General features: G+C 41.9%; 1 protein-coding gene and 1 long non-coding RNA gene across 7 annotated transcripts in view; one reads left to right on the top strand and one right to left on the bottom strand.

Moving 5' to 3' along the window:
• Positions 1-23,989, bottom strand: part of LOC133492318 (uncharacterized) — a 45,815-nt gene that overhangs the window by 12,231 nt on the left and 9,595 nt on the right. For all 6 annotated transcript variants that reach the window (XR_009792618.1, XR_009792616.1, XR_009792617.1 and 3 more), the window contains 3 exons: positions 10,795-10,975; positions 7,837-7,916; positions 4,230-4,368 (listed from right to left, as the gene is read on the bottom strand). This is a non-coding gene — a long non-coding RNA (uncharacterized LOC133492318). The remainder of the gene's footprint in view (positions 1-4,229; positions 4,369-7,836; positions 7,917-10,794; positions 10,976-23,989) is intronic.
• slc22a6l (solute carrier family 22 member 6, like) lies at positions 681-11,794 on the top strand. Its single transcript, XM_061804456.1, has 11 exons — positions 681-935; positions 3,336-3,845; positions 3,924-4,027; positions 4,196-4,350; positions 4,443-4,611; positions 5,502-5,625; positions 5,722-5,837; positions 5,946-6,160; positions 9,579-9,687; positions 10,800-11,003; positions 11,091-11,794. The coding sequence occupies exons 2-11, from the start codon at positions 3,447-3,449 to the stop codon at positions 11,176-11,178; spliced, it is 1,683 nt and encodes a 560-aa protein (XP_061660440.1). The 5' UTR covers positions 681-935; positions 3,336-3,446; the 3' UTR covers positions 11,179-11,794.

Here is a 23,989-nt window from a genome sequence, read left to right as displayed (position 1 = left end):
AGCTCCTGTGTTGTCCCTCAATAGATTGTGGAGCAGGTGTACTGTATCTAAATAACTCTCTGGTGAGGTCTGTAGCTTTATGTTTATTCATGTTTTGGGATTCAAAACCCACTCAAAGAGTTTAACAAGGACAACTCTATGCTGTTTCTGACTCTCACAGCTGAATCAACGTATTTTTTTATGTTGTTTTTATGCAGTGCACCTGCAGCTTCATTCAGGCTGACACCTCATGCTGATCATTACACAAGTACACACATTCCTCAAAACTATTCAGCAGGACAAAAAGGCAGAGGTTTAGGTTGGTGCTCTAACAATAGCAAAATGACACATTATTATTATTACATTACATATTTGCCATACAAACTCTTGGGTTTTGTAAAAATTACACTATTTAACAATTAGAACTGTTATTTTCATTTCCAAGAGTCCCCTTTACTTACATTAATGATTATTCAGTCTCAAACAAATTTGGATAAGATTTATGTAAAATGCTCTTGCCTCATTGATAGAAACAACAATAAAAAAACAAATACAAATGAGGCATTTGCCGATCCTGAACATTTAATAAATTGCAAGTAGCTCAGAGTGAAAAACGAGTCGAACGGATGTGTCTGCCCACTTTTGCTCTCCTGCCTGACCAGACTTTGATCTTATACAGCAACGACTCTACATTCAAGCTCCACATCGAATGAGTGGACTGCTAATACCTCGTGCGGCTGGATCAATAGCACTTCAACAATTCAAAGTTCAGAAAAAGCACTGGAATTTGAGAGCAGATTATTTGCATTAACATGCAGCTGCAACTTTATTTACTTCCTTTACATTTTTTTGTCCTTTTTTTTAAAGCATTTTATGTAAGTTGATGGTCGTCTGGGATCTTGTGGGAGAATTGACAAAGACGGATGCTGAAAGCTATCATTCATCTCCTCCTGCAGGTAAGTCCTTCCCAAGTACTGTGCTGTGGAAATTCAAAGGTCAAACAGTTCGTTCCAGAGTGCTGGTTGATCTCAAAATGTTCACGTTTTTTAGGACTGGAAATAGAAACAATGTGTTCTAGAATCAAACTGATGAAACTTAATGCAATAGAGTTTAACGAACTTAATTATCACGGTGTAAAAAAAGACGCTATCTGCTTTTTATATTAAAAGGTAAAAAAGTGAAATGTGTCCTCAAATTTCCATTGATGATGAGAAAGGCATTGATGGTAAACTGGGAGAGGGCGGATACTGCTGGTTTATGGACAAGATTCTTAACATAGATACTAAATGATGCCATTTATCAGTGTACAATCATTCTTACAAAGTGCCTACACAACCCTGGCTCCAATACCATCCATCCATTCATCCATCCATCTTCTACCGCTTATCCAAGGTTTAGGTCACAGGGGCAGTAGCTTGAGCAGGGACGCCCGGGCTTCCCTTGCCCCAGCCACTTCATCCAGGTCTTCCGGGAGTGGGGAGGGCCCGAGGCGTTTCAAGACCAGCCGAGAGACGTAATCCCTTCAGTGGGGGACATTCCTAAAACACTTCACCAAGGAGGTGTCTGGGAGGCATCCGAATCTGATGCCCGAGCCACCTCATCTGGCTCCTCTCAATGTGGATCAGCAGCAGTTTCTCACCCTATATATAAAGGGAGAGACCAGACACCTTGTGGAGGAAAGTCATTTTCGCCACTTGTATCTTGTATCTTGTATATGATCTTCTTCTTTTGGTCACGACTCATAGCTTGTCACCATTGGTGAGAGTATGAACAAAAATCCACCAGTAAATTGAGACACTCTTTTTGGCTTAGCTCTCTCTTTACAACAACGCTCCAATACAAAGTCCGTATCACTGAAGACGCACCCATCCGCCTGTCAATCTCCCATACTGTTCTTTGCTCACTCATGAGCAAAAACCCAAGATACTTCAACTATTCCATTTGGTGCAGGATCTCATCCCTGACCCGGAGAGGGCAAACCACCCTTTCCTGACTGAGGACCATGGTCTCACAGTTTGAGGTGCTGGTTGTCATCACAGCCACTTCACACTTGGCTACGAACCACTCCGGTGAAAGTTGGAGATCATGGCTTCATAAAGCCAACAGAACCAAATCATCTACAAAAAGCGAAAATGCAATCCTGAGGCCACCAACCCGAATGACTTCTACGCCTCGGCTGCGTCCAGGAATTGTTCCGTTAAACTTCTGGAAAGAAATTGTGACAAAGGGCAGCCTTGCCTGAGTCCAACTCTCACCCAAAAACAAGTCTGACTTACTGCAAACTAAACTCTGACACCGGTTGTACAACCTGTATCAGGGGGTGGGGGTACTCATACTCACGTAGCACTCCCTATAGGACTCCCCAAGAGAAACGGTCGAACCCGTTCTCCAAGTCCACAAAACACGTGTAGACTGGTTGGTGAACTCCCATGGACCCTCGAGGACCCTACTGAGGATGTGGAGCTGGTCCACTGTTACACGACCAGGACGAAAACCACATTGCTCTTCCTGAATCTGAGATTTGACTTCTTGATGGATCCTCCTCTTCAGCACCCCTGAATAGACCTCATCAGGGAGGCTGAAGAGTTTGATCCCCATGTGGTTGGAAGTCACCCGTTCTTAAAAGCCAACCTCTTGCCACCGAGGAGCTTTTTAACGACCCCGTTGACCTCAACCTCAGAGAACCTGGACTCTGTTTCTTCATTGGAAATTATGTTGAGGTCTTCGAAGTATTCTCCCCACCGACTCGTGTCCCGAGTTGGGGTCAGCAGACCTCCATACTCACTATACACAGTGTTGATGGTGTCCTCCTTCCCCCTCCAAAATTTTCAATTGAAATTGAAACTCAGAAATTACTTTCCATGTCACTTTTAACTTTCACTCCAAATTCAACATTTGTCCTACCATTCTCCTCTGTTGTAGAAATTTAAAAAAAGGAAAAAGAAAAAAATCCTTTGCAGAAGATTAAGCCTCATGTGAGATGACATGTGTGTGCAGTTTATGGATTTTTAGTTGTAACTTTTTAAGTTGCGCAACACACACACACACACACACACACACACACACACACACACACACACACAAGAAAAAAACCCAGTGCCTTTAAAAAATAGTAAATGCAGTGGGCAGTGGTTTCCAACTGGGGGGCAGGGATTGGGGGGGGGGGGTTTACCATGAACACTTTTCATTATTAAGTTAGACCCAGCAGATGGAGTTAATTTTACTACAGAGCACACAAAACCACAAAATAATTGATCGCCCTGAAAATAAGGGGGTGGCACTGCAAAAGATGTTTGGCAACCACTTTATAATGCAACATATAGTAATAACCGACCCTTGTTTTCCACTGTTCACAGGTGCTGTTATGTTCATCTTTCCTACCACAACATAAGGAATGTTTTTGTAACTTAACTACTAGAACTCCTAGTGACACTAACCCGCTTGTGTGGATTTAAAAAAAAAAAAAAATGGCATTTGGCGACCTTTTGGAGCAGGTGGGCGGCACAGGCCGCTTCCAGGTCCTGCATGTGACCCTGCTCTGTATTCCAGTGCTACTGATGGCCAGTCATAACCTGCTGCAGAATTTTGTGGCGGCTGTACCTCCTCACTACTGCAGTGCACACGCAAACATCTCTCAGCTACAGCTTAGCCTGAGAGAAATCCTGACAGTCACAGTGCCTTTAGACCAAACCGGCAAGCATCAGAGCTGTCGACGCTACGTTATTCCACAGTGGCACCTTCTGGACAAAAATGACACTTTGAAACAAGAAGAACAGGAAAATTTTGATGTTGATGCAAGCCTCCAGGGATGCTTAGATGGATGGTCCTATAATATGACTGGGATGACTTCCACAATCATAGCAGAGGTAAGGCTACTATTTTCATACACGTTAGATTTGTAGTCTCAGGATAGTTATTTGAAAGGTGTTAACTTGTGTGTTCAGTGGGATTTGGTGTGCGATCTACGCTCTTTGAAACAAATGGGCCAAACAATCTACATGGGAGGTGTTCTTGTGGGATCCATTGTCTTGGGAAGTCTTGCAGACAAGTAAACATGAATTTTAACTAACCAGCTTTACATCATCACACAATCTTTTGTGTTTACTAATTTGTTTCACTGGAATATGTTCATTAAAGAGAATTTTAAATATATATCATAAATATGGAGGGTTTTTTTGTACATAGTGACCTACACTGATTCTCGCAATGTTTTCAGGTTTGGGCGACGCAGGCTTTTGATCATTTCTCACCTGTTGATGGCAGTGGCTGGGACCTGTGCTGCTTTCTCCACATCCTTCCCAGTGTTCTGCCTTTGCCGATTTGGTTGCGGAATGGCTCTGTCAGGGCTGGCCCTCAATACTTTCTCTCTCAGTAAGCAATTCAGTTTGACTGGGAAAAAAAATAGTGAAAGTGAACATGCTGCATATCACACAACACCATCTTGTATTTTCTCTTCCAAAAAGTTGTAGAGTGGATTCCAACCCGCGTGCGGACTGGAGTGGGAACTCTCACGGGTTACTGTTACACGATGGGACAGTTGATCCTGGCGGCTATTGCTTATTTCGTTCGAGATTGGAGATGGCTGACCTTGGTTGTGTCTTTACCCTTTTATGTCTTCTTCCTCTACTCATGGTGAGATGTTCAAAATTGAGCAAATGAGCATTTTTCAAACACTGAGTAAAGAAAAGAATACGTTCAATGAAAGGACAACATCAGGCACACATATGATGAGAACAAAGATTTTTACGGTTAGTTTATTTTTTTTTTTTATCTACGTTGTTAGAATTTAAATCCAAAGATTAAAAACTCCCCATCCTCGAGCCCTCACGATATTGCAAGCCCCCCTGCTCGTGTGTCCCAATGATCCTATGAGCGAAGTTGTCTGGAGCTTCACGCCATGGCATTCCCCATAGCAAACAGTTTGTAGGTGAGGAACCAGACAAAGTACGGCTCCATAAACCCCTATCACGAGTAAAAATAATGTATTTAGGTTTCCCTTTCCTGGACATGGGTGGGCCCGTGGACTCACCACCTGTGAGAGGGGCCATAGGGGTCGGCTGCATTGCGAGCTGGGCGTTAGCCAAAGGCGGGACCTTGGTGATCCGATCTCCGACTTCAGAAACTTGTTCTCAGGCTGATGCGTGAGGTCGAGAATTTGGGACTAGATATAGTAGTTGGACTCGCGTCAATGCACCACTTGGGCTCTGGTACCAGTCCTCTTGAGAGGGGTTGTACTCCGTTCCATTCTGGAGGTGCTGCCCACGGTGAGAGGCGCTGAGCAGGTGTGGGTACACTTATTGCGCTCCGGCTTGGCGCCTGTATATACATATTAACTATACATATTAATACTCACCGTGACAATCATTCAGACAATAAAAATTGAGAATATTTATCTTTCTATAGACAGAATTTTTAACAGAGCTCCTCTGTTGGACTTGTACAGGTTTGATGTGAATGTTGTTTTGGCTATTGACGTCAATGTAGTTCTTGGACTGTAAAAAAACATTCACTCATACATACAGGTGGTTTCATGAATCTTCAAGATGGTTGGTCCTGAGCCGAAACTATGACCGAGGCATCAAGAATCTCAAAAGTGTTGCAAAAATCAATGGACGCCATGAGGAAGGAGACAAAATTGACATCAAAGTTGGTGAAAATGTTCAGGCCTTTTTCCGACACCATTGTCTTGTGTTGGACAAAGAAACTGAGTTTGAGTGAGGATGATTCTCCCTTTGCGTTCAGATGGTGCAGGAGTCCATGAAGAAAGAGATGTCATGCTCACAAGGCTCCTACACTGTCTTGGATCTGTTCCGCACTCCCACAATGAGGACGATGACAATCTGTCTTAGTGCTGTCTGGTGGGCAAACCGTCACATGCAAGCACTTCAAATGACTCCACATTAAATGGAAACACATTCCAGGTCCATAAAGTGAAAAACTACAATTTTAGCAATTTTCTACCACAGGCTATCAACAAGCTTTGCGTACTATGGGCTTGCTATGGACCTCCAGAAGTTTGGAGTGGACTTCTATTTAATCCAGGTCCTCTTTGGAGCAGTGGACATTCCCGCCAAGGTCATCATAACTTTGACAATGAGCTTTATCGGACGCCGTCCATCCCAAATTGGTGCACTTGTCATTGCGGGACTCACCGTACTGATGAACCTGATGGTACCTGATGGTATGACATAATATCACACATCCCGAGGATATATCATTCACATTTATTTTTAGATTAGTTTTTGTAGCAGTATTTTATTATATACTGTTATTGACAAACATTTTCTGGTCAACACCTCATAGGATACTCATTAAAACAGGAAAACGAAAAACCTTAATCCCAAATGTCTGAAAAGACTATTATATTACTTTTTTTTTTTTAATTTATCAGTTATTTTTTCCAATTATTATCACTGTAATTATAGTGTTGATCTGATCTATATATATTTTTCTATCCATCGTTAAAAGTGTGTCATCTCATTGCAACATCTTAAATTTATGAATATATTCGTCATAAAATGTCGTCTGAGCTTGATTGTAAAAGTTCTCATGGCAGAGAGGAAAAAGTTTGTGGAATTAATAACTGGTTGGTTTTCCATGGGAGCAATAACTGGAACCATTCTTTTCCTGTAGGAGTTGTTCAGATGTGCATAACTATAAGGATCAATTTTATTCATCTTTACAAAACTGTTGCAGATCAGCAGGATTTCTGGAATGTCTTCTGAATTGCTCTCTAGAGGTCATGTAACAGCATCACAATCGGGTTGAGGTCAGGACTTTATATTAAAAGCTTTTTAAACTTTTATAAATCCGAAAAAAGGTAATTAAAAAGGGAAATGTATCTCAGAAAGTCTTGATGTTGATCACTCCACCGTTAGACAAATTGTCAATAAATGGAGGAAGTTAGACAAATTGTCAATAAATGGAGGAAGTTCAGCACTGTTTCTACAGAGTGGCTGTCTCGTATAGATGGCTGCAAGAGCGGAATGCTAAATGAGGTGTAAAAAAAATCTTTACGGTGTCAGCTGAAAACATATAGAAAGCACTGGCACATGACACCATCTATTTTGAAAATCTAAGATCCAAAATCCAAATCGACTGTGCATCAAACAAAAATGGCATTCATAAGAGAACACCAAGGAGGAAGCGTTGCTCTCAAGAAAAAAAATAAATAAATAAAAAATTTGAAGTCTGCTAAAGAGCACTTGGATATTCCACGGTACTACAGGCAAAATATTCTATGGACAGTTAAAACCGGAAGTTGAACTGTTTGAGAGAAATATTTTATTGCTAAGCTGTTCATTCTTGTGATTTAGATTTACCTTTTATGACCAATTTAGACAATTTTAGACAGTAATTGTTCCTTTTCCATCGTGTTATCATTGCCATTGTTCACTGTTTGCCGGTGATAAATTTCATTATGACACCATAACAACAATTTTCCTGAACCAGTTTTCTTTACTTTCAGTTTTGCTTGATGAATTAAGTCCGCCCTCTGCTGGTTACCAACGAAAACGCTGAATTATCTAATTACACTGAGCCCTAATAACATACAAGTTCCACATTCTACAACAGCCAGAGAAATCTGCAATAGAGACCAAAATTAAAAAAAAAAAAAATAAAAAGTTTTATCCCTCACACATATAAGAATATTTTATCAAAAGACTTTTTCAAAAACAATTTTTTTCAACTCTCATTTGTATGGGTTTCCAAATGAGAGGCAAAGAGTGCTTGCTTCAAGATGTTTATGTGAAACTCAGAGTAAAAGTTTACGATGAAAACTATATGCAAAAAAAAAACAAATTAAAAAAAAATTAAAAAAAGAGTTAAACTTTCTAAATGGGATTTCAGCCTCACCCGTGATTGGTTAGTGATCAGTTCGTGATGTACCCAGTCTCTTGCACAAAGCTGGGATATGCTCCACCTTTTTTGTGATCCTAGTGGGGATAAGCAGAATAGAAACGCTATCGATGGATGTCCAGATACCAGATTGCTCAACCAAATCATGTACTTCATTTAACGTTCTTCTTAATTGCGAAATGTGAGAGACTGGCAAACAGAAATTAGCATAGATATGAAACCTTCAAAGAGCTGCTATTTCAACATCTGAATTGAAGCACATACAAACATAGACTCTAGGATATTATCAAATATGTGATAACTTGTGTTTGTGAAGGGTTTGGTCATGGCTAAATCGATATGGTACTTTTAAAGATGAGGAGATCACTCCTCCGGGCAACACTACGTTTGTTATGATCACCAAAATTAAGGACGTGCTCTTTTTTCTTGCTTTTAATTACATTGATTCTTTAAATGTTGCTCAGCATTCTGTGGCACTACACCAAAGGCACACAAAAATATGTTTGAACTAACATGGAAGTGTCCCAATATCCAAAATGTTAGTCAGGAGTGCCTGAATACTGTATAACATGGAAAAAATATTTTAAAACCTGTAACATAAAGGATGCGGGCCTCCTGTAAGTCATCACCTTATCTTGGTGTCGGGCTTTCTGTGTCCCAATGATCCTAGGAGATGAGTTGTCTGGTAGGGTCACCTTTGGCAAACTGGTGCTAGGTGAGGGACCTTATAAAGAATGAGTAAAAGACTCCAATGAAAAATATAAGGGGAATCGAGGTTTCCTGGGTCAAAGGGGCCCCCCTCTGGAGTCAGGTCTGGAGGTGTGGATCAAAGATGAGGGCCTGGTGGTTGGGTCTGCACCCATACGGCCCAGCTGGGCACAGCCCATGTCCTACTTCCCATTGGCTCAGTAACTGTGGGAGTGGGCATTGTGTCGGGTGGAGTGTGAGCTGGGCGGTGGCAGAAGGCAGCGACCAATGTGATCTGATCCCTGGCTTGAAAAGCTGGCTCTATGAACGTAGAAAATCATCTGTCTGGCAGGGAAGGAGCCCAAGCTCTTGTGTGTGGTCAAGCAGTTCCGACTAGATATAGTCGGACTCGCCTCAACACACTGCTTAGGCTCTGGTACCAGTCACCTTAAGAGAGCCTGGACTCTCTTCCACTTTAGAGTTACCCACAGTGAGAGGCGTCGAGAAGGTGTGGGTATAGTTATTACCCCCGGCCCAGCGCCTGTACGTTGGGGTTCACCCCAATGGATGAGAAGATGGCAACTGAAACGAGTTTCCTCCGCAGGGTGTCCGGGCTCTTCCCTAGAAATAGGGTGAGAAGCTTGGTCATCTCGATCTTGGAGTAGACCCACTGATCCTCCGCATTGAGAGAAAACAGACGAGGTGGCGGGGGCATCTGATTCAGATGCCTCCAAGGACACCTCTCCCTTGTGAGGTTTTCTAGGCAGGAAAATGCAGGACACGCTGGAGAGACTACGTCTCTCGCCTGGCCTGGTAGCATCTCAAGATCTCCCCAGAAGAGCTGAATGAAGTTGCGGAGGAGATGGAAGTCTGGGCGACCCTGCTAAAGCTACTGGCCAAGGGACCCAAACCTCAGAGAAGCAGTAGAAAAAAAATGGATGGCTGGATGGATGGATGGCGCAAACGATGAACTGCAAAATAGCTAGATAACATTGCAGACCAAGTAATAATTACAAAGCTAAGCGACTGACTGCCATTCTACTTGTGCACAGACCAACAGACGCTGCGTACGTCTCTCGCCGTCTTGGGTAAAGGCTGCCTTGCTGCTTCCTTCAGCTGCTGTTTCCTTTTCTCTGGCGAGCTCTTCCCCACCATAATTCGGTGAGTTATGCCATTGCTCATTTATCCGAGAACTCAAGGTCATTAAGACAATCACAACCTCAGCTGAGCACTTTTTCTATTTGAGCAGGATAATTCGACTGAGAGGTCATTCCCAACTATTACATAATGGCTCAAATGACATTAAGTCTCATAATGAATATAAAGTAGTTCCAACATGACCATTAATGGATAGATTGGCGCAGGGCACCTAAGCCACGCCTACTTAGATACTGTTATTATTATGCACCCCAAGCTACCGATCAAAATGGCGGACGCAGTGCGTCCGAAGCATGTTGTGAGCGATTCATTGGAGCAAATTCCCCATAGTATTTCTGTTTCCTTTCTGCCGATGGTATCAGAAATATCGACAAAGAGTGTACAGAAAGGCCTGAATTAATTTCAACAGGGATACATTCATAATGTCAAGGTTTCCCAAATGGGAACACCAGTTAAAGCTTCTGCAATGTGTTGGCCGTCCTTGCGAAAGAATCAACCACCTCATAAACTAATGTTGGACATCGAATGCGATGAGATTACTGATGTTCATGCAAAGCAGGGTAAGTTTGGATTTTTACGAGACATAAAATGATATTTACGTTCATAGTGGATAATTCATTTACAAATTTTGGCAGTATGCGTGTCCTCTATCGGTCTGAACGTACGTATTGTACACGTAAATGTAGGCTAAAAATATTTTAATTCACATGATGTGTTTAATCTTGGATAAGAACGCTTGAGAGCAGAGCCGAGGTGCGGCTGGAAACTTTGAGTTTCGCCCGGCTCAGGTAGAGCTTCCTCCCTCCTAAAAAGGTGTTACACTGACTAATTGAATAGCTTACCTTGGAACAGAAGGCTTTGTGCTAATTTATCCTCGATACGTTCAGATGGTCATGAGGTCGACCACAAGTCTTAATCCACCGTTTGCATTTATCTAAATTACGGTTTGGGGTGGGAAAGCGCACGAGATGTGCTCCCAGTAATCTCTTTGGATAGCTCTCGTTTCCATTACACGTCCCCCAGCCCCATCGAAGCACCATATTTCCACATTGGATATAAGCAGGACTATACACTCACAATAATCGTGCCTTTAAAGTAAAACTTTTGTACCTCAGTCAGAATGGAATGGGCTGGGTATCCATGATGGCTCGTATCGGAGCAATGGTGGCCCCGATGGTGCTTCTAAGTGGTGACTTCATACCTTGGCTGCCGGGTATGATCTACGGAGGAGCTCCCATCATCAGCGGCGTGGCAGCCATATTCCTCCCAGAAACACTTGGATCACCGCTTCCTGACACAATACAGGACGTGGAAGACAGGTAAGTGGATAAATCATATTAATAAAAAAATATACCCTGTAGCAGCGAAACCAAATAAAACACCAATTTGCATGCATTTTAATACAGGGGGTCTGGGAGAGTGTCCAAAACGGCACAAAAGGAGGCAGCCGTTCTGCAAGACACGCAACTGAATCTCCTGAAGCAGATTGTGTGAAGGCATCGGAATTGTGTTACTGAGTAACTGTCAAACTTGAGTGCGCATGTGTTTCTGCAGCTGTATTGGCAGTGATTTTACTTAATCCTTCTGTATGACTGCCAGAATTATAGAGACTGATGCTAGTTATAGACAGGTCAATTGTGGGTGGGGAGAAAAATCACATGGTTTTACAGTAGCATTGAGGACTTTAGTGATGCTGGGGCCTCATAATGTTTCTATTCGAAATCACCCGGACGAAGTTCTTTAGATGTACAAAAGAAGAAGAAAAGCACCATCTTGTGTGTGTTTGCTGATGTCATAGAGTATAAATTTCAACTCATTTTATAGCAACACACAAAAGTTTGCGAGACTTGGTTCTGTCAGTTTCAGGATGACCCCAGCACTTTAAACAATGCAGTCGAAATTAATTTGACCTTCTCTTGAAGTTGACTTTGTCGTTCAGCTCCATGGCAAACGTGGCAAAAGTTTAGCCAGCTAAACCCTTTAGGTCAATTAAAAATACAGTACGTCTGCAGAAATGTGTTAAACCATCAGTACAACACGTACGGGACTAAATGGATCAACCCCAGAAGCAAACAGGACGGCAATTTTAGATCATGTACAACCCTAGACAATACTAACCTGTCAGGTGGCTGGTGGACGCCGCTGCTTGTCATAGTTTGCTGTCCATTTTGGTTAAATATTAACGGTTGACAGCACTCGGTTGAGTAAATGCCAACCAAGGTAAAAAAGTATCCATGTCGAGGCTAAACCCTTGTTGGTGACTGTAAATGATTATATTTGTCCCAGTAATTCATCGGCTGTTGGATGTTTTAACCACAGTTGAACGTGTATCGTCACAGCCGGTTTTGAAACAGGATAGCGGAATAGTGACGTCTCTCGGCATGATTGGGTATTGCAGCAATGATGCCATCTAATTTCCACCGCTTGTGCTTGGACCCGACTCAGCTCACTGCTGAAACCTTAACACATTTTTAATCTTCACACATTACTTCACATATGGCACATACTGTGCCAGTTACATTTTTTTACTAGACTTTCCACTTTGGTTCTTACAAGACTTGATTTACTTGGGTTAAAGGGGACATTTTGCCAAACCAACATTTTTCTAGTTGTAATATTGTTTGTACTGTGCCTTAACCAACATATTAGAATTAAACAAATAATATAATCTCGCTTCCATCTGTAGGTCATTGCTGCTGATCATGTTTAGGCCGGTATTTGCTGGCTCTGATAGTAGGCCCCTCTGTCTCAATCTTATTTGAATCTTGAAATATTGCTGAAAGCAAGTAAATTATGATAACCTTTGGGGTTTTCTTTCGAGTTGCTGATACAAAAGATTTTTTTTTTCTCCATCAGCTCAGTTACTTATTTTTTTGTCAACATTTTAAACTGGGTATACTTAGCCATTACCAATTGCCTTTAATTCCAGTAAAAGTGTTGCAGTGATGCTGGTTTTTCATTTGAATCGAGCATGACTCCATATCAAAGGCACTGAAATGACCAGCATTCCTCCCTGCATACATCCAGATTATTCACTCAGCACATGAATAAAACATTGGTTTGTTTTAATTAATATGTTTGGACAATGCATCACATTGGACTATTTTTTACTGGGAGTCCTCCCCATACAAATGTTGTGTGACGTCCTCCTCTTGCAATTGGTATTGCCATCTAGTGGTGTGTACGCAGTACTGTACAGAGTAACTACATGAATCTCACGTAATTAGCCGCTAAAACACGCTTATTTGCGCAATTCAGTGTCCTGGCGGATGTTGTCTTTGTTTAGAAAATAGAGGAATAGAGTATACAGTTACTTGATAGCTATTTCTTCTAAATAAACTTTAACCTTTGCAGTAAATAGTATACATCCTTTATGGTGTGTTGCTTCATAATTCCTCGGCAGGATTAATTATTGGGATCATGAAATACATTTTCTGAAAATATAAGATGTGTGTCCATTCATGAACTCCTGATTACCATACTGCAATGAACTCAAAAATGTGATTTTGTACACATCCATGAGATAATATGCATTCAAGCAAAGAAATAAATCAAGATGCAGAGCAGACATTTCTGCAGAAATAACTACATCATATATATGATTTGAATAAAGATTTATTTTCCGCATATGAACAGGTGGAATCGTTTTTTTTTTTCCATTTTATTTTACAATTGATGACAATCCCACATTGTTTCTATTATTTCTGGAATAATCCAGGGTTGTCATGTGGGGGTCAACGGGTAGGAGCTTTATTTTTATTGCTGAATGTTTAATGAAATACACTTTCACTGATTGGAATAGAATTGTCATCTGTGTTTCTTTGTTTCCTCCTTTTTTTTTTTTAAACCATGCACCCATCTAACTTTGACCACAAGGACATGCAGAGGAAAGGAGTTTCAACCTGGGGGGAGTACGAGGTCAGGTGGGAGAGGGTCATCAAATGAAAAGAGAGGACTCAAAGCAGGCCATGCCCGGGAGTACCTCAACGTGGTGAGTTTTGCCAGAGTTAGAAGACTCACAGAAATAAAATTGGATGAGTTTTAGTGGGCAGGGATAGGGAAGTTACCTGCAAGTGACATGTGACCAAAGACCATTCCCCATAAACAAAAGACCACTGTGAAATTTCCATGTAGCATCGAGAACTGCAGAACAATCGTTGTCTCTTTTTAATTCTTAATAGCAACATACCAACTGTGACAACACTTCAGCTTTCCTCTCAAAGTTTCAACATTTTCTCGGGCTTGAACGTTTTTGACTTCTTGCATCAGGCTGAATTTGATATGACAAAATCTGTCAATAAGACAAAGCGGTAGGTACACAGTACTATCGGAGGAGACACTATTTGGATGCTACTTGTCATTACTGGAAGTCTGCCTGTAAAAGTGAAGCGCTCTCAGTCGGGTGATAAAATAAGTATTTGCACAGGAAACTCAATAGATGGCTTTTTAAATGAAGAAAAATCACTCTTAAATATGCATCACGTGGCTGCCGTTGGGCAAGATATATCTGGAAGATACGTCCTCAACAACGGCTCTCCAGTGTGGTCTCCCTCGTTCAAGCCATCGCACTGGAAGAAACTCCAGACTTGGCAGAACACCACCGTCAGGTTCACTACCGGCTGCCTGGGCATGGCTAATGAGGACCAGCTGCATCGTGAGGCCAAAATCTTACCAGTGAAGCAACACAAAGAATGACTCGCCTGGCCGGATCTGCTATGTTGCCAGATACCCACGCACCCATGCTATTAGGTGTCAAACGAACCACCTCAACCCGGTGTTCGACGAATAAGCCTACCGAGACGAGCTACGTAGGCTCCATCGAATGGCAGTTGAAGATGCGGTGGCCGGCTACAAACCGGTATTCATCCTTGGTAGCTACCCTACCCCCCGAGGTGGACAAAACCGAAATCGATCTTACGCGGGCCACAAGATCCAAACAATCGCAACTCCACTCCGGACGAAGCCGCATGCTCAATGATGATATGGCTCATGTCGACAATACATCTGTTCAAATTGTGGACAGGGCCCTCACGACACGCAGCACAACTTCATCTGCGCAGCGGCTCCCACTATGCTGACCGTAATGGACCTGTGGCTGCCTTCCTGGGACTAAAAGTCGACTGAACAATGCCTGGCTACAACGACGACATCTGGAAGTTAGGCACCTGCGGGGGGAATGAGTAATGGAAATCCACTGACGAGAGGCGTTGGTGTTGTTAGAGCTGACACGTATCTGTTAGGAGGGGAAAAGAGCAAGGAATATAATCAATGATGATTCTGATGAGACCTCATGGGCGACAAGGCCTTCTCTGCTGACCTGAATGCTATCAGAAGCTCTGACCTTACAACGCATCCATCCATTTTCTAAGCCACTTAACCTCATAAGGGTTGCGGGAGTGCTGGAGCCTATCCCACCTGTCAACGGGAAGGAGTCGGGGTACACCCTGAACTGGTTGCCAGCCAATTGCAGCGCACATCGAGACATACAGCCGCACTCACAATCACATCTTAGGGCAATTTAGAGTGTCAAATTAACGTCGCTTGTTTTTGGGATGTGGGAGGAAACCGGAGTGCCCGGAGAAAACCCACGCAGGCTCGCGAGGAACATCCAAACTCCACACTGGCGCGGCCAGGATCTGCTTACTGTAGTAGCGAGACGTGTTGCGGCTCAATGTTGATCCATATATAAGGCGAACTGGATTATACGGCGCACTGTCGGTTTTTGGGGAATTTAAAGGCTCTTGGGTGAGCCTTATAGTGTGGAAAATACGGTACCCACTGAACACCTGGGTAGGAGTGCCTCACCCTGCTCTGGATACAATATTTACGGTATAATGAATAAATGATTAAATTTCAAAATTAATGAGTCTACATCAAAATGTTCCATAATTTTACAAGTGCTGTTGTGACTGACTTCTTGTTCCTGCCAAGTATTTGTTCAGATACATTTGCACTGAGCGACTGATCGACTGTATTTTGTTGTCCACTCACTTAACATCGATGCGTGTCACGGGACTAACCAAAGTGTCAACAAAATGAAGCCATTGTAGCTATAATACAATTTTTTTATGACAGCACAGTGAATGATCAAGGTTCACTCTCCCTTGTGACAATAAAAGATTCTGTATTTGAATTTTGACTGCCACCTATCTGTACCCATGCTTGCAAGTTTTTTGCCCCCTAACTTTCCCCCACAGCCTCCCCATGTGAAGTCCTTGTTCTATGTGTAGTCTGCAACGCAAATATACTCTACAAAAGATTTCGAGTTGGATTCCCTCTTGAGTGATTTTAGCGTGCATAACAAATTAAAATTAAAGTCTAAATTGTCCCTTGGCATGAATGTAAGAGTGAATACGTTGACTGTCTTTGACATAACGGGATAACCCTATGATTGACAGGTACTCAGTCTAGTGTGGACACAGTCTCTAACTCAAAATCAGCTCCCAGAAAGAAGGCCAGCATGGTTTGTCTGTGGATGCCACCACAGACAAAATACAGGTGTCGTTGGTTAATTTTGAGCTGTTTAATTTGCTGGATCCCAGCTGTGTTATCATCATCAAATGGTGTTCCCCAAGGAACTATTAAAAGTTTACTTCTTTTTTCCTTATGTCTTTTAGTAGAGCTCTTAGGTGTTACTAATAAATTAAAACTGTTTTTGTTATACATAAATAATTGTTTTTTTAATATTGGTGGTTTTAAAATTCAACGTAACAGTTGTCAGTCTGACTAAGATATTTAAGTGTGAAGCAAAAACTCATCTTTGAGCTTCACATTTGTTGAAACAAGTTATTATTTTCATTTGGTTGAAGTTTGGAATGAGGTAAAACTCTTGTTAATATTATAGACATGTTTTATTAAGGGGTGGCACAGTGGCGCAGCTGTAAAGCTTTGGCCACAAAGTTCTAAGGACCCAGGTTAAATCCCGGCCCGCCTGTGTGGAGTTTGCATGATTTTCCCGTGTCTGTGTGGGTTTCCTCCCAAATCCCCAAAACTTGCATTGATTGAAGACTCTAAATTGCCCCAAGGTGTGAATGTGAGTGTCCTCCAGTTGTCTGGCAAGTAGTTCAAGGTGTACCTTGCCTCCTGCCTGATCACAGCTGGGATTGACTCAGTCATTCTCGCGACCCACTTGATGATAAGTGGTGAAGAAATTGGATGGATGGAGGGAAGACCAAGTGCCCTCGTGTCTTCCCTCACAAGATCCATCAACCTTCTCTCGCCGAGCTTTGGCGGCCGGGGCTAACGACCTCCGCCACCTGGAAGCTGGGCTCGCGGCCTGCCGCCGGAGCTCGTTAGTCAGACTCCGCGTCATTCCTGTCCGAAGAACCAGCCGCGGCTGCCGGCCCGTGGCTCCCGGGGGCCTTTGTTTACACACTTAGGTCGCGCGTCGGCCTCTGAGCAGTCAGACTCCACGTCATTCCGCCCGAAGAACCATCCGAATATTCATTATTAATTACAGTCACAGGTTCAAATCTGTATGGAAGTATTCCTCCGTCTTCCCGATCAACCGATACGGCTATTTCTTCATCAGATGAGGATAAATCCGAGAAATCAGCGCTGGGCATCAATGGTGTCCCATGTAATCAAGCCTTTGTTTCGCCACGGTACACGTCACATCCGCTCATGTAGGTCATGTGACTCGCGAAAATGGCAGTGGCCCTGAAAATTCATAATTGTTGATAAAAATCTTCTCAAAACACTATTAAATGAGAGAGGATTTAACATCATATTGTCAAAATAGGGTACATATTACATGACCTATTGGATACACTGTTCATGCAAAGCACTGGATTTCCCCTTTAAGTTAGAGCAGTCGTTAGTCACAGCGATTCTGTGCCCTTTAGTGTGACCACGTCTTGTCATGTTACTTAGTTTGCCTCAGTCATCGGACATCGTTTCGTGCCTTTTGGATCCTGCCTAGCCTAGCGTCTTTGTGCCTCTGCCTTGTTTTGGACTGCCTTTTGGTTTTGACCTTTTTCTGGAATAAAATCACTGAATATTATGTCATTGCCTGGAACTCCTGTATTTAGTTCCACCCCACTTGCCGCTGGATCCAGACACTGGTGAACAATTGATCTTTATGTTGAAGTGATGTCATCACACCCATGCACCTTGCTCCAAATGATCCTCTCAAAAACAATACGGCAGGTGATTAAAATTAATAAATAAAATACATCAATTTGCTGATGGAATAAATTGAATTAAATGAGGCTCACAAAAAATACACCCTGGCTGACTGAAGTCACTTTAAGTGGGTAGCAAATTGTTGGATCGCAGCTTGAAGAGGTGCCTGAGAGCAATGCTTTTTACTGTCTTTGTGGTGTCAAAAAAAAAAATATTTTTTCACTGATGCGGATCATTTAGCTAGTTAATGTGATATGAATGAACTTTCCAATTTACAATAGCATACGGGAGACTATAGTATTTGTCTTCACGACGCAATCATTTACACCAGATGTTGTTTTTATATATATATATATATATATATATATATATATAGTTGATATAGAAAAACATGTTGGACTAATATTCATGTCAGGTGCATCCAAAATGCAGGTCTTGGAAATGTTCAACTCACTTTAAACAGGACACTTCATACTGAGTCATGATCGCATCAGAAAAAACACACTTCTCCGAGCGTGTGTTTTGACGGCAAGTGCAAGTCATTCCACAATGGTGAGAACGGTCTGTAAATCATTGGTATATGTATATCGCATTGGAAAAGGTAATAACATTTTGGATTTATTTAATTACAATATGCACAATATCTTTTTTGATTGATCTATATATATATATATATATATATATATATATATATAAATACAGTGCCTACTGAAAGTATTTGGCACCCTTGAAGTTTTCAACCTTTTGCCACATTTCAGGCTTCAAACAAAGATATAAAATTACATTTTTTTTTGTCAAGAATCAACAACAAGTGGGACACAATTGTAAAGTGCAACGAAATTTATTGGATATTTCAAACTTTTTCCAACAAATAAAAACCTGAAAAGCGGGGTGTGCAATATTACTCGCCCCCCTTGCATTAATACTCTGTAGTGCCACCTTTTGCTGCATTTAAGGCTGCAAGTCGCTCTGGGTATGTCTCGATCAGTTTTGTACATGGAGAGACTGAAATTGTTGCCCGTTCTTCCTTGCAAAACAGCTCGAGCTCAGTGAGGTTGGATGGAGAGCGTTTATGAAGTCTTTAGCTCTGCCCATAGCTTCTCGATTGGATTCAGTTCTGGACTTTGACTTGGCCATTCTAACACCTGGATACGTTTATTTGTGAACCATTCCATTGTAGATTTGGCTTTTTGTTTTGGATCATTGTCCTGTTGGAAGATAAATGTCCGTCCCAGTCTCAGGTCTTTTGTAGACTCTCAACAGGTTTTCTTCCCGAATGGTCCTGTATTTGGCTGCATTCATCTTCCCATCAATTGTCACCATCTTCCCTGTCCCTGCTGAAGAAAAGCAGGGCCAAACCATGAGGCTGCCACCACCATTTTTGACAATGGGGATGGTGTGTTCAGGGTGATGACCTCTGTTCCTTTTATGCCAAACATCGTTTTGCATTGTGGCCAAAAAGTTCGATTTTGGTTTCATCTGATCAGAGCATTCTTCCACATATTTGGTGTGTCTCCCAAGTGGCTAGTGGCAAACTTTAAATGAGATTTTTTTATGGATATCTTTGAGAAATGGCTTTCTTCTTGCCTCTCTTCCATAAAGGCCAGATTTGTGCAGTGTACGACGGATTGTTGTCCTTTGGACAGACTCTCCCATCTCGGCTGTAGATCTCTGCAGTTCATCCAGTGATCATGGACCTCTTGGCTGCATCTCTGCTCAGTCTTCTCCTTGTTCGAGGGGAAAGTTTGGAGGGACGGCTGGGTCTTGGTATATTTGCAGTGGTTTGATACTCCATTTCAATATCATTGCTTGCACAGAGCTCCTTGAGATGTTTAAAGCTTGGAAAATCTTTTTGTATCCAAATTCGGCTTTGAACTTCTCCACAACAGTATCTCGGACCTGCCTGGTGTGTTCCCTGGTCTTCATGATGCTCTCTGAACTTTAAACAAAACCCTGAGACTATCACAGAGTGGGTGCATTTATACGGAGACTTGATTACACACGGGTGGATTGTCGCTATCATCATCAGTCAACATTGGATCATAGAGATCCTCACTGAACTTCTGGAGAGAGTTTGCTGCAGTGAAAGTAAAGGGGCCAAATAAATTTGTACGTCCCACTTTTCTATCCAATAAATTTTGTTCCACTTCACGATTGTGTCCCACTTCTTGATTCTTGACAAAAAAAAAATAAATATATATCTTGATGTTGGAAGTCTGATATGTTGATAAAGAATGAAAAGTTCAAAGGGGCTGAATACTTTCACATCCACATTGGAGGTAGGGTTTGCTGTCATTGCTCTGCAGTGTCTTAACAAATGCAGAAAACTTTCATTATCAGCTCCTTCACAAATTTCAGACTTTTGGACTGTCACAGCTTCATCAAAATTTGTGTATTTTGTTCTTGGCTAATGTTGTAGACTTGTCTTACTTGTCTTTATAGTATTTATAATTAGTAACAGAGAGAGGCGCAAGGCAAATAAGGGAAAAAAAGTACTGGTAATGTGTTACTACTGTCAATGTGGTGGCAGTCATGTTTGAGCAGTGCAATAAAATAGAATACATGTCTGCTTTGTGACGCAACTGAATTTACAAGCTTAAAGTCCAAATTGACATGAACTCTATAATAGAGGCCTACTGTAAATTAAAATATCACATTATACTTTGCAAAGTTTCAAGGGCGTATGAAATTTCATCACTTTTGACTGTCAAAAGTACATGCTTGAGCAGTGTGCATAAATGCAGCTTTAATAACAAACTGTCACGCAATGCAGCACTCCAAACCACCACAACTCTACTACCATAAAAATAACTACTGTTTTGTCAGCTATCTTCATGGCAGAGCTCCTGTGTTGTCCCTCAAGTGATTGTGCAACAGGTGTACTGTATCTCAGTAACCCTCTGGTGAGGTCTGTAGCTTTATGTTTATTCATGTATTCATGGGATAAAAATAAATAAATAAATAAAAAATCACTCAGAGTTTACAAGGACAACGCTATGCTGTTTCTGACTCACAGATTAATCAATGTATTTATTTTTTTGGTTTTGTTTTTATGCAGTGCATCTGCAGCTTCATTCACGCTGACACAAGTGCACAAATCCCTCAAAACTATTCAACGGGACAAGAAGGCAGAGATTGAGGCTGGTGCTCTAACAATTGCAAATTGGCACTTATTATAACATTACATTACATATTTGCCATACAAAATCTTCGGTTTTTGCCATAAATAAACTGTTATTTTCCTTTCTAAGAGTCTCCTTTACTGATGTGAATGATTATTCAGTATCAAACAAATTTGGATTAGATTTATCTAAAATGCTCTTGCCTCTTTGGTAGAAGCAATGACAAAAAAACAAATACAAATGAGGCCTTTGCCGATTCTGAAGATTTAATAACTTGCAAGTAGCGTGGATTGAAAAATGAGTCAAAGAGATGTAACTGCCCACTTTTGCGCTCCTGCCTGATCAGACTTTGAGCCTATTCAGCAAAGACTACATTCAAGCTCCACATCAAATGAGTGGATTGCTAATACCTCGTGCGGCTGGATTAATAGCGCTTCAATAAGCAAAAATCAAAATTTGAGCGCAAATTATTAACATTGACATGCAGCTGTAACTTTATTTAATTTCTTTACATTTTTTTGTCTTTTTTTTATTTGAGTTGATAGTCTTGTGTGATCTTGTGGGAGAATTGACAAAAACGTTTGCTGGAAGCTATGATTCATCTCCTTCTCCAGTTAAGTCCAAATACTGTCCTGTGGAAACTCAAAGGTCAAACACAGTCCGCTGTTTGACTTCTAAATGTTCACAATTTTGAATTATGGACAAGATTCTTCACATAGATACTAAAAGTTCCAATTTATCATTGTGCAATTGTTCTGACAAAGTGCCTACACAACTCTGGAGCAGTGGCTTGAGCAGAGACCCAGAGACTTCCCTTGCCCCAGCCACTTCAGGGAGGGTGGAAGGTGCATGTAATTCCTCCAGTGTCCCCCTGGAGTCACCTCCCAGTGGGTCATGCCCAGAACACCTCACCAAAGAGGCGTCCAAATCAGATGCCCCAGCTACCTCATCTCTACAGTGAGAGTATCCCGGATGTCCGAGCTTCTGTCCCTATATACAAAGAGAAAGACCAGAGACTTTTTGGCAGAAAGTCATTTCTGCCACTTGTATCTATGATCTTGTTCTTTTGGTCACAACTCAATACTCGTCACCATTAGTGAGGGTAGGTAGGTAAATTGAGAGCTTGAGCACTTCAATAATCCAATATTCAGAAAAAAACACTGGAATTTGAGAGTCGATTATTAACATTAACATGCAGCTGCAACTTTATTTACTTTTTTTACATTTTTCAGTCATTTTTTATTTGAGTTGATGGTTTTCTGAGGTGTTGTGGGAGAATTGACAAAGACGTATGCTGAAAGCTATCATTCATTTCCTTCTGCAGGTAAGTCCTTTCCAAATACTGTGCTGTGGAAACTCGAAGGTCAAACACAGTCCGTTCCAGGATGCTGCTTGACTTAAAATGTTGACATTGCTGAATTATGGAAAAGATTCTTCACATAGATACTAAATGTTCCCATTTATCATTGTACAATTGTTCTGACAAAGTGCCTGCAAAACTCTGGAGCAATATCATGAGCAGAGATGCCTAGACTTCCCTTGCCCCAGCCACTTTATCCAGCTCTTCAGGGAGGGTGGGAGATGCACGTAATACCTCAAGTGTCCCCCCGGGGTCACCTCTCAGTGGGACATGCCCAGAACATCTCACCAAGGAGGCGTCCAAATCAGATGCCCAAGCCACCTCATCTGGCTCCTCTCAATGTGGAGGAGCAGCAGCTCTACATTGAGAACATCCCGGATGGCTGAGCTTCTTAATACAAAGAGAAAGACCAGAAAATTTGTGGCAGAACCTCATTTCTGCCACTTGTATCTATGATCATGTTCTTTTGGTCACGACCCACAACTTGTCACTATTGGTGAGGGTAGGAACAAAAATCAACCAGTATATGGAGAGCTTCACCTTTTGGCTTAGCTCCCTCTTTACCAAAATGGACGGAGACAAAGGTTGCATCACTGCAGAGGCTGCACCGATACGCCTGTCCATCTCTTGTTCCGTTCTTTCCCCATTCATAAGCAAAAACTAAAGATACTTGAACAACTCCATTTGGGGCCGGATCTCATCCCTGTCCTGGAGAAGGCACACCACTCTTTGACCGAGTGAGGACCATGGTCTCAGATTTTGAGGTGCTGGTTCTTATCACAGCCACTTCACACTTGGCTACGAACTACTCCAGTGAGAGTTGGAGAACACAGCCTGATAAAGCCAACAGAACCACATCATCTTCAAAAAAGAGAAATGCAAAACTAAGGCCACCAAAACTATACCTCCACCGCGCCTAGGAATTCTGTCCAAAATTTCTGAAAAGAAATGGTGACAAAGGTCAGCCTTGCCTGAGTCCAACCCCCACCCGAAACGAGTCTGACTTACTGCAGACTAAACTCTGAGACCGGTCGTACAGTGACCGAACAGCCTGTCTCTGGGGGTTCCGTAGCCCATACTCCCGAAGAACTCCTCACAGGACTCCCAAGCGAAATGGTCGAACGTGTTCTACAAGTCCACAAAACACATGTAGACTGGTTGGGCGAACTCCCATTCACCCTCGAAAACCCTAACTAAGACTTTACCAGGGACGCTGAAGAGTTTGATCCCTGTGGAGTTGGAACACAGCGTACGTTCCCCGTTCTTAAAAGCGGGTTCCACCACCCCAGTCCCACAATGTTGCAGAGGTCTGTCAACCTGTAGAGCTCAACATCTAGACATCCATGTCACTTTTAACTTTCACTCCAGATTCAACAGTTGTCATACCATTCTCCTCTCTAGTAGAAATTGAAAAAAGAAAGAAAAAAAAAAATCCTTTCAGAACCAACTGAGATTAAGCCTTATGGTTGGATGGATTAAGTCATGTGGATTTTATTTGTAACATAAGATGCACCCACCCCCAAGAAAAAAAAAGAAGAAAAAAAACAGTTCCTTTAAAAAAAAAAAAAAGTAATGCAATGGTTTTCAAACTGGGGAGCACGGCGTTGGGGGGGCTACCATGGACACTTTTCATTTATTAAGTTACACCCGGCAGATTGAGCTAATTTTACTACAGAGCACACAAGCCCACAAAATAAGT

This window comes from Syngnathoides biaculeatus, chromosome 18 (genome assembly GCF_019802595.1).
Source record: "Syngnathoides biaculeatus isolate LvHL_M chromosome 18, ASM1980259v1, whole genome shotgun sequence".
NCBI classification, from domain to species: Eukaryota; Metazoa; Chordata; class Actinopteri; order Syngnathiformes; family Syngnathidae; genus Syngnathoides; species Syngnathoides biaculeatus.
The sequence above is the reverse complement of the archived record's forward strand: the minus strand, read 5'-3'. Positions and strand labels throughout refer to the sequence as shown.

What these genes read in the sequence shown, in the direction of transcription:
- slc22a6l (XM_061804456.1), top strand. Translation starts at nt 3,447, where the DNA reads ATGGCATTTGGCGACCTTTTGGAGCAGGTGGGCGGCACAGGCCGCTTC. An exon ending in TTGGGAAGTCTTGCAGACAA is followed by an intron (nt 4,028 to 4,195) that starts GTAAACATGAAT and finishes CAATGTTTTCAG; the next exon opens with GTTTGGGCGACGCAGGCTTT. An exon ending in ATCTGTCTTAGTGCTGTCTG is followed by an intron (nt 5,838 to 5,945) that starts GTGGGCAAACCG and finishes TTTCTACCACAG; the next exon opens with GCTATCAACAAGCTTTGCGT.